This window comes from Thamnophis elegans, chromosome 1, assembly GCF_009769535.1.
Source record: "Thamnophis elegans isolate rThaEle1 chromosome 1, rThaEle1.pri, whole genome shotgun sequence".
NCBI lineage: Eukaryota > Metazoa > Chordata > Lepidosauria > Squamata > Colubridae > Thamnophis > Thamnophis elegans.
In genome coordinates, this window is record NC_045541.1 from 112,633,100 (window position 1) to 112,644,099 (window position 11,000).

At 38.4% G+C, this 11,000-nt stretch overlaps 1 protein-coding gene across 1 annotated transcript in view; it reads left to right on the forward strand.

Moving 5' to 3' along the window:
• The first annotated feature begins 3,896 nt into the window (after positions 1 to 3,896).
• The window catches only part of PLEKHD1 (pleckstrin homology and coiled-coil domain containing D1), a 32,842-nt gene continuing 25,738 nt past the window's right edge, over positions 3,897 to 11,000 (forward strand). The window contains exon 1 of the mRNA XM_032227916.1: positions 3,897 to 4,214. Within this exon, the coding sequence (XP_032083807.1) occupies positions 4,066 to 4,214 (149 nt within the window). The 5' untranslated portion in view covers positions 3,897 to 4,065. The remainder of the gene's footprint in view (positions 4,215 to 11,000) is intronic.

Sequence of the window (11,000 nt, forward strand, 5' to 3'; positions counted from 1 at the left end):
TTGTCATCCCTCCCCCAGTGCATCCAAATGTAACATGCCAAAGTATTAAATGTACTTACTAAATATTTTTTTCTTATTTTCAAAACTTGTTGGTGATTTACATATCTTTGAAGATCATTGGAAACTTCAATTGGACCATAATGCACCAGCCCAGCTAATTATGGATATTTATTATGCTGGGATGATAACGTCAGGCTAGATGCAATTCAAAGTGCTGGTAATACCCTACCTGACAGGATTGTGTTGCCTGTCGAACCAACTGCTCCTGTGGGTATATTTGCCCATCCCCATACATTCTGAAGGAGAAGGCAAACTCTTGTTCTTTCATTGAAATTGTCATGAGGTGTGCCTTCTCTGTGATGTACCCTGCCATTTGAAATGATCTTTTCTTAGATATAAAGTTGGCCCCAGCTATGCATGTCTTTAGGAGGGAAAGCAGTGAAGACCTGGCTTTTTTCTCCCAGTTCTGGGATCAGGTTGAATTGAGTCCACAATGGTAAGAGAAGGGTTTTCAGTTCTCTTTGTCTGGTCATTGTTCAGTATATTTTAATTTGTTGTTTTGTATTAATTATGGGCTTCTTTTTGTCCACTACCCAGAGTCACCTAGTTTGATTTCGGCAGCCGTGTAAATGTATAAATGATCACAAAAGTACAACATGCTATTAGCTCCAGACATTTCTAAGGGAAATTTATTTTAAAAAATCCAAAGTTAAGTTTGTTTAAATGGAGCTGGAACATCTTGGAAACTTACTCAGGTACCTATCCAGATGGATAGAAAAAGGAAATTATTGTTAATGTATTTTATTTAACATAAACTGCTCAAACTTTTGACAGATAGAATCCTGTGTACAGAACTTGCTATCCAGTCTTTTATATGAAAATGCTATTCTACTGCCAGGTTTTAGGCATCTCTGTTAAAAAATGCGGGTAGGTATAGAGGTTGGATAGATAGGCTTGTAAATAAATATGCGCAAAAGTGACCAGGTAGTTTTGTCAATCTCTAGTTGGTCTTTCCGAGTATGGACCACAATCTTAACAATTGGGTAGAGCACTTCCCCCCACCATCTGTGCCCTACGATAGTGGGTTCCCATGATTTTGGTGATAGACTATTATGGGAGTTGGAGAGGAAGATAACAGGAAATTACACAATTGAATCGGGTGTAGATAGAAGACAAGATTTCTTCTAGTAACTGATCCAGTCTATTTGGAGCTATTAGAGAATTTAGCAGGAATAGTTTGGCAATACAATTACTACCTATAACTATCAGACCACTAGTGGAAAGAAATTTATTGACAACAAAAATAGTTACAATTGCACACTTTTGGGGGCATTTGGGATCTAATTGCCCATCTTTTGGGTTGCTTTTTTCTGTTAAATAGGCTAGTAATAATAATGAAGAGATTCATACTATAATGAATTTTGGAGAAATAGGTTGCTATTTTATAACACCACAGTTTAAAAATGTTATTGGGAGCAGGTAACAAAGTTTCTTATTGGTGAGAAAATATTTTCAAGGGGGATTTGAGGACATCTCATTTCTTCTATATGTTATATATGAATTTTCAAAATTTATCATGGCAGGTAATCAAAACAATATACCAATTTGACTTGGAATGAATGAGTTGAAGTTTATTTTCTACAATTTGATATCAGGATGCAGCAGTTGATTGAGTCAAAATTGGACTCATTTGCAGTGATTGCAAATTATGTATTAGCATTTTGAGATTTCCACTGAATAACTGATACACACTCTCTGTTCGTTTTATTTTTGGAAATATCTTAAGCCCTTTGTTATTCTTTGTTAAAAGTCAGTTCATTCTGAGTTTTAATTTTCCTGATAGCTCTTTAAAGTTCTGGACTACCTATATCTCTTCTTTGATGACCTGTTTTTTCCCATATTCTATTCTACAGGTTTGATTTTTGTTTTCTGATTTCAAGTAAACTTTAAATAACATATTAGTTAGCTTCCATTTTAAAAAAGGTGAAATCTGGAGCGCAAACTAATGTTCCTATCTAACCCATATGTTTTAAAGAAACTTTTTTAGAAACTTAAGTTGAGAAATTATAAAATGGTAATCCTATCTGAAATTTTAGACAAGCAAGGATTAACCACATCTCCCACACTGCAATGCTCAAAAACAGAAGTGTGGCTTCCAACATCATCTCAGTACTCAAGAAGTCCTGCCAAGATTCTTTGTTGAGATGTAGTTAGGCAGAAGCATCTCTAAATACATCCATGACCACAACCCATAATGTATGGGACACTTTCCAATATTCCACACATGTTGAAAATGAATGCATGCAAGAGAAGAAAGCCTGGTTTTTAACTGTCCTGTTGCTATTGCTGCATTGCTGAATATGTTCTCACACCTCTGCTAGAATTTGTTCAGGCAGCTTGTTTTGAGACAAGAAGGTCAAATGGTTTCGCATTGTAAGTAGGTTTCACATACTGTGGTTTGAGGTTAAACTATTGCATATAATACATATTTCTATTTATATCATGGGATATTATTATATACATTGTTTGCACAAACAATTCCATGCCAATCAGCCATTGTAACTACCCAGAAAAACTGATAATCGGTTTAGTAAGAGCTTACTTTTTAAACAGTTTCTGAACATGTTATTGTTAAGCTTTAATAAAACAATTTTTGCTGTATTTCCTTTCCCTATCTCTGCTTTAAAAGAGTGCAGGTGCATTTTTCTTTTTTAAAATAATAATAATGGAGTTCTCTGGCTGAAATTTCATAATGTGCTCTGAAAGCCTGACGGTTTTCATCCTGTTCTGCCAAAAGAATGGCTTCCATGATAGCTTCTCATCAAATCATCTTTTCAAACTATCTCTGAGTGGTTTAAACTGAATCTTGTCTTCAAATCTTGGATCCCAAGTTACATGTAGGCTGCAGTGGTGGGATTCAATTTTTTTTACTACCAGTTCTGTGGGCGTGGCTTAGAGGATATGGTGTGGCTTAGTGGGCATGGCAGGGGAAGGATACTGCAAAATCTCCATTCCCACCCCACTCCAGGGGAAAGTTACTGCAAAATCGCCCATTTCCTCCCAATCAGCTGGGACTGGGGAGGCAGAGAATAGATGGGGGTGGGGCTAGTCAGAGGTGGTATTTACCGGTTCTCCAGAACTGGTCAGAACCTGCTGAATACCACCTCTAGTAGGCTGTGAATGAATGTTGAGATGTATCGTTCGGAGCTCTTATCATAGATTCTTGTGTGTTTTTTTTTATCTCAGAGAAAATTTAAAATAATTTTAAAAATATCTTGGTTCATAAATTAAAATTGAGTCTTTTCAACCTTAAATCTCACATTTGAATGGAAACTTGGCTAGTGGGATTTATATTCAAATATATAGTATGTGAATGCTCAATGTTTGAACAGACGCAATCTTCACTGAGCTCAGAGGTGGTTAGTCCCATCCAGTGTATTCATTAAAGGAACCCTTTGTGCCATAACTATCCCCAATATTTTTTTCAAGCAGCAGAAGGCCCTTCTTGGGTCCTCCTCCCATTTTATCTTTACAACAACCTGACAAGGTAAATTGGGCTGGTTACTGCCTCTCAGCACGAGAATTACCCAGGGAATGGATTGAGGATTTGAACCCAGATCTTCATGTTCTTAGCCCTAAACCTTAACCATCATACTAAACTGACTAGGAAAGTAATATGAGTGCCATTTCATTCTATCTGCAACTATACTTTGTGAATGCTCCATTGTCACACAAACTATGCCTTGGCTTGTTACACTGAGGGCTCCATCTACTTCATGAAAAGGGGGTTTTTCTCCCCCTCCTGCTTGTCTGGAATGTTCCCTCACTGTTCAGGGCATCAGGAAGTGAAATGAAACGAGGAAGCTCACATCATCTCTGCATCAGGGAGACAAATATCGAGCACTGGCAGCACAGTTATTGATTCAGAGCTAAGCCTCACTCTCTCCCCCTCTCTCCCCGAGTAAGCAGTTACGCCTTTCTGGTTCGTTGCATTTAATCGGATTCCTACAGCTGCAGAGCAGAGGCAGAGAATTATATATATATTTTTAAGTCTGCCTCTTAATAATGTTTACTTCAAAATCCAACTCGGTCTCTCCTTCCCCCTCCATGGATCCGACAGATCTGGATGCTTTGGATATCCGCACCAAAGTGCAGCTGTATGGAGTGCTCTGGAAAAGACCGTTTGGGAGACCATCAGCCAAATGGTCCAGAAGGTAAGGTCTGGATAGAGCTGCAGAGGCAAAAAGGGAGGGCAGAAGAGAAGAGAAGAGAAAAGAAGGTGATTATGGAGTTCATAATGGGAAGGAAAATCCAGAAAATCTGGGATAGCAAACAGGCTGGGATTTTGAAATATCCAGACAGATCAGGCAGGATCTTAAAATGTCCAGACAGATGAGTTCCAGAATAGAAGAATACAGTCCAGGAATGGGGCTTTATTAATGTGCAGGATCAAAATCATTGTCACCACCATCATCATTATTGTGCAACTTTATGGAATCTATTAATTAGTAATCTGGGCAAACACAATTTCTGTGTTGTGGTCCATTTTGTGGGTTGGCAAAGACTCTGCTTGCAATTCTCTGTGCTCTTTGAAGAAGGGGCATAGGTGCCAACTGTATATAAGAGATAGAGAAAACTTATGTAGCATTTCCATTTGGACTCCATGCTTTTTTTTACAGAATGTAGGCTAAATTGAGATCACCCACTTCTAGGGAAAGTTTAGCCAAGCAGTGAAGGCTTTCTTTTCTTGCTTGTTTGCTGCTTGTTGGGTGAACTTAATTCCAAAATGCTTTTTTGGGAATGCTGCCTGCCTGATCTGAAGACATGACACGGTGCCAACACAACAGGGAGGAGCGAAACTGTTCATGATATCACATGCTATCACTATCTAATCCTACGCACATATTTATCTTGTGCTCGTTGTCAGAATTGCTGCACAATTCTATTGCTCAATCACAAAATATTACGGGTTAAGAGAAAATGCCATCTCCATAATAAATAGCCTATTCCTAAATATAATGTTGGAATAGTAACTATGTATGTGCTCAGGAGTAACTTATGCTATTGCCAGATTTCAGAAACATTTAGCACATAAGGTTTGTTTTTAATCTTCCTTCTACCAGTCCTTCCAGAAAAAGCTTATATTTGCATTTAATGTATAGCCCAACCGAACATGAAAGCACAGTGAATAAATATAAAGAGAAGCTTGGATCAAGGGTTTCTGTAAAAAAAATTCTGCTTGCAGGGTTCTTCCCTTGAAACACAGATGGGAGATTTTTTATTAAAAATTGTGCTGATCCTCCCTCTGTTTCTTCTTTTGCCTTATCATTCCAGCACAGCATAAAGGAACTGCAGAGAGGAAAACATGGTTTAGTAGTTTCTCTCTGCTCTTCCCTGTGAAGAACCTTTGAAATGCTTTTCCTTGAGTTCATCTGTTCAAAAAATGAAGTTCTGGATCAATCTTTTTTTTAAAGTGTATGTATTTTATTGCTAATTTGCCTGAGCAAAAGAAGAAGTGAAGAAGAGGTACTATATGCTCAAGCTGTACTTCTATTCTCAACTTGTACCTGTGAACTCATGGAAAAAGATATTCCAGGCTGTGTGCATAGAAATTAGTGGGCCTTCTGCAGCTAAGTAGAGGCAAAAGTTAATGGCAGAACCCTTCTGAAGCAGAGGAGGTGTTGACTTGAAAAACTTAGCCAACTGTCAAGAGCCAAACAAAAAGGATTCCTGATTAAATAAGAATAGTGCTGGTTATTAAAAATGCTCTCCAACCACAGTATGAGGGCATTGTATAAAATAGCACCTCGCCCCACAGGCTTCATATGCCTAAAGCATAGTAAAAATGCAAGTCATAAAACAGTTTGCAAGGTAAGCAGTTGGCTAAAAACAGTGATGAGGAGCTGTCACTTCCTCAGAGAAATCAATATTCTCTGGCACTGCTGAGCTGGGTTTCCTCTTCTTAAAGAACTAAATGTCCTATAAGGAAAGCAGGACCTTCTGTCTGGCAAGAAGATGGTTGTCATCTATGCTCCCCTGAGTTGGCTAGTTGACCCAAACAGTGATCCTGAAATATCCTCTTCAATTCCAGTCACAGTTTTATGGAAACTAAGGTCCTCCATGTACTGTAGCAGAGAAAACTCTCATTCTCTATTGTTAGCCTATCAAAAAGAAAGAGGTAAGGAGAGGAGGATGGAAGGGAGAGAAAGAGAAGGAGAGACAGTAGGAAGGAGAAGCGGAAGGGTAGGAGTAGGGGAGAGGTAAGGGAGGAAGGAAGAGGAAGGAAAGGAGGAAGGAAGGAAGTAGAGAAGAGAGGTCGGGAGAAAAGAAAGGAAGAATAAGGTGGTGTTACAACAGGCGGAAGGGGTGGTAAATAAAGCAACCCAAACTGTATATTATAACCTATTAAATGAAATAACAAATGTATAAGAATGACAAATGTAAAGATGAATAATAATTATGTGAATGTATGCTTAAAATGGTATGTGAGAGAATAAAAAAATAAAAAATAAAAAAAGAATAGAAAGGACTTTTAAAAAGAGATCTCTAATACCATGTTACGACACGAATATAAAATTTGCCCGGAATCTCTATTTTAGTTGTGCTTTCAGCTAATAAATGCATATAGACATGAAATGTAACCAATTGTACTTATGGTACACATACTTGCCTCAAAAACAGTGTGTAGGAACGGAAAGGATTACTGTCATGGGATGTATGGTTATTGGTTCTTTCCTTTTGTTTCACAAATTTGCAACAGTGTTAAGTGTTACTAATTTGCAATGAGAAGAGACAATAGTCAAGATATTTCACTTTTGGAAGCTAATGTATTATTTGCATAGGGATAACAAGGCCTATTAACTTGAAGGACAGCAAGCCTCATCAAGACACACAGCAAGCATAGAGCCGGTCTAGATAGAACCCAGAGAAGTGTAGAAGTCATCTGCTCTCCACAGATGATCCCCCTTCTGGATGTTGCTCCCATCCTGATTCCTGGCTTCAGTGAAAGCCTCTGTCTTAGATGGCACTTCGATGGCAAAACTTCTGTTAGGTCTTATGTTGCTCTTTCCATGGGACACACTAGACTGGCATTAAATTCATGTAATGGGAACAAACCCCATGCTATGCCAGGCCATTTATTTGGGGAAAACTTTGCTGAAACCTTGCTGAAGGTCATTGGAAGAAGTAGATTCCCCTCTATGTACAAAACTACTAATACAGATTACATAAAATTTAAGAATATGATTCAGTGTTAAAATATGAATAAATTATCTTAGAATTGGTATTAAAAGAAACAGGAATCTCTCTTGTATTGAATTAAACTACAGGCTCATTTAGTTCAATATGGTTGGAAGCAGGCAACCTGGTACATTCCGGAGTCTTCGGACTTCAATTCTCATTGCCCCAATGAACATGAGCAATGGCAAGATATTATGAGATTTGTAACCCAAAACATCTGGAAGACACCTGTTGTCTGTCTCTGATCCACTCACTTCCCTACTCTGCAGAAAGTCTAACTGAAATGTGTTCTCCTATAGAGAGATACTACCTTTTTTTTCTGAAAATAGGCACATTCTTTTCTCAGGTGCTGAATGAACTCAAGTCCTCTTAAGAATAATGTCTCTAGACTAATTTAAACTCTAGATAACGTGTTAAGCATTCAACACCTATAATTCCCAGTCAGCACTGTTTTTATCCAGGGGTTGAAAACCTTTGGTTAACAGGAATCATACCACTGAAATGTTGCAGCAACTTGCTAACTTTGACTGTATGGTTTCTTACTGGTATTCTATGGCAAACTAAAGAATATAATGCAAAGGTCAGGAAAATAAAATTCAGGAGCCCAAAAAAATCCCATCCCAAATTTCTCCAGTCTTCACTCGCCTGCCTGATGTTCTATTGTTATCAGTGCATTCTTCTTTTAACCATAATACTAGAGCATGGCAGCAATGCAGTCTTTTATGGACCACCAGATTAGTCAAGAAGCACTTGAATCATTCTTTTTATTGATCTCTTTAGCATTTCAGAAGAATTAATCAAACATAAATATATATTTAAGGAATCTTCCTTAAAGTGGAAAATATTCAATGTTTAGGAAAATTTCAAAATGTTAAAAATCATAGCCTTTTGAAAACATCAGCATTATAAGTCAATAAAAAGAAGTTTCTGGCTTTTTAAGGAATACAGATGACATTCTAAGCCAGTGATGGCTAACCTTTTCCAAACCAAGTACCCAAAGTGTGTGCCCAAACCCCCCCAAATGCAATGCATGCGTGGCCCCAGTGCATGCGTCCTGCCCCCCGCACATGCACACCTGGGGGCCCCACACAAGTCCCGCCCCATGCACATGCACACCCAGGGCCTCTGCACATGTCATGCATCCCACCCCTGCGCGCCAGAGACCCGAAGGCCAGCTGTCCGGTGGAAGGCACATGCGCATATGCGGCAGAGCTGAACTGGGGCAGCAGCACGCGTGCCATCAGAGAGGGCACCTGCGTGCCACCTCTGACACGCGTGCCATAGGTTCGCCATCACGATTCTAAGCTACATTGATGAAGGCACTTAGAGAAAGAGATGATTCTGATATGACAGAATAATACAGGATAATAGAGTTGGAAGGGACCTTGGAGATCTTCTAGTCCAACTTCCTGCTCAAGCAGAAAACCCTATACCATTTCAGACAAGTGGCTGTCCAGTCTCTTCTTAAAATCCTCCAGAAGAATCCTATGTTTTAATAATTGATAGTTTTAATTCTACGAGTTGAAAGCAACCATCAGTAAAAGAGAGGAAAGAGTTCCTTTTGCAAATCTCTCTCTCTTTTTTTTTTGCATTCCCTGGGGGTAGGCAGTCTTGCAGCGTCATCAATTTTGTGACTTTATTATAAGAGTGTCACCAAACAGCAGTCACCACCCAGCTCTGAAACATGGCATGACTCATCTGTCACAGTTTGACAAGCACTCTGCTAAAAGAGCCACAGCAATTCAATGGTCATATAACAGCTGGTACTGATCAATCAGAAGAAAAACAGGAGCAAAACCTATTAAAAATGAAGCTGATCAACACTAGGAAATTACACTTAGAATATAAAGAAATGACCCGCAATTAGTTATCTTTCTCACCCCCCAGGCTCATACCTAGTGACTACCTGAAGGTTTGGAATAACAGTAGATAGAACCTTTTCTTAAACAAGAATTAAGATCCCATAAGAGCTGGCATCCCTTTCAGGAATTGTTGCAGGGAATGTATAGCTTTAAGTATTAGATTCTGCTTTACTTATGAGTTCATTGAATTAAAAAGAAACTTTCAACATCAATCTGGACATCCAAAGTTTACAAAGATGCTTAGAATCACTCATGCTGAAGCTTTTTTCCTCCCTAAATTAAATCTCTCTCTTTTCCATTTAATAAGCAGAACTACCAACCTCATCTCTCCTTGGTTTTATTGCCAAAACGTGTAACAGAAAAGTATGCCATCTCAGTAGGTACATTTGAGATATGGAAAGTCCTGGAGACGCTCTTGTTCCATTTCTACCAGAATCTGTTTCCCAAAGGATGAAAATGATCCCAGTTTCAATTATGTGTATTATTTGGTACCTGGAAGGTTTACAACAGTACAGTACAAAAGAAAGAAAAATCTGTGGATCTTAGATCAAAGAATGTTAAAAAACGGAGCTTACTTAATTGAATTCTTTTAAGTTTTCAAAGATTTTATAAATATTATCTAACTAAGCTCATTAACTGCATACATTAGAAACCATAGCAGCATTTTTTTTCTGCAGAAAACAGACTTTCTGAGGGTTGATCACAGAATGTATATATTTTTCTCAACTATGCCAAATGTATGTGTAACTCATTTTGTAACAAACAATTTGCGGGTCACTCTTGATTTTATAGCACAACGCCCACCTCTACTTACAGATTGCAAAATTCTGGATGGAAACCAAGAAATAGTTAGTAGAAAACTCTTTGCTGCCATCTAATGGTTGTCCACGTTTTTTGCAGCCCAGATATAGCAGACTTGGTAGCAAATGAAATTATTTAGATACAGAAACACAAACTCTTGGTTGTGGTTTGTAAATCACTATTGAGAATAGTAAACATCCTACAATTGATTTCTCAATGTGGGTAACAAAAAACTCTCCCTCGCACCCTTGTATACCCATATAATCACAATGCTTGACATCTCTGAAGATGCCCGATCTTGTGCGCTTGGGGCCTCCTCATTTTAAATCTTGGAAGAGGTGGCATAGTGATTAGAGTGCAAGCTACTTCAGCTGACTGCTAGCTGCAGTTCAGCTAGTTCAAATCTCACCAGCTCAAGGTTGACTCAGCCTTCCATCCTTCCAAGATGGGTAAAATGAGGACCCAGATTGTTTGGGGCAATATGCTGATTCTGTAAACCACTTAGAGAGGGCTGTAAAGAACTGTGAATCAGTAGATAAGTCTAAGTTTGGGCAAAATTTTGTTGTTCTTTTTTCTTTCTTTTTTTTTGCTTTTCTTACAAACGTTGAAGATTTGCACAGTCATTTAGAGTAAGGCAGTGCCTAGATTTAATTAAATCAATGTGAAGAAGCTCTGTGTGCTATAGTGCTTGCATTGCTGACCTCAGATACATGGGATGATCCTCAAAAGCTTCAGGGATGACCCAGGGATCTACAAATAGAAAAAAATGTTGGGAAGGGCTGCTCTAAAACCAATGAAAGTGTTAGGAATGAAATGTAGCATCAGCTACAGTTTCTGTGCATGAATATCACAGATTATCTCTGTCTAGGATCAGATATAGATGGTGGTCCAGAGAAAGATGTCCAAAACATTCCATGGTATTGAGATGAGTTGTGTTATGAAAAGAAGGATGGAATCTAGGATAACATTCAAGGGATGTGTTTGTTATTTCTTTCAAGAAGAAAGCAACCTCTGGGTTACCCAGTTTCCACATTTGTGAGTACCCAAAGCTTCTGACTCCCAAGATAATCCTTCTGCAAAGTTACTGTTTCAAAAATA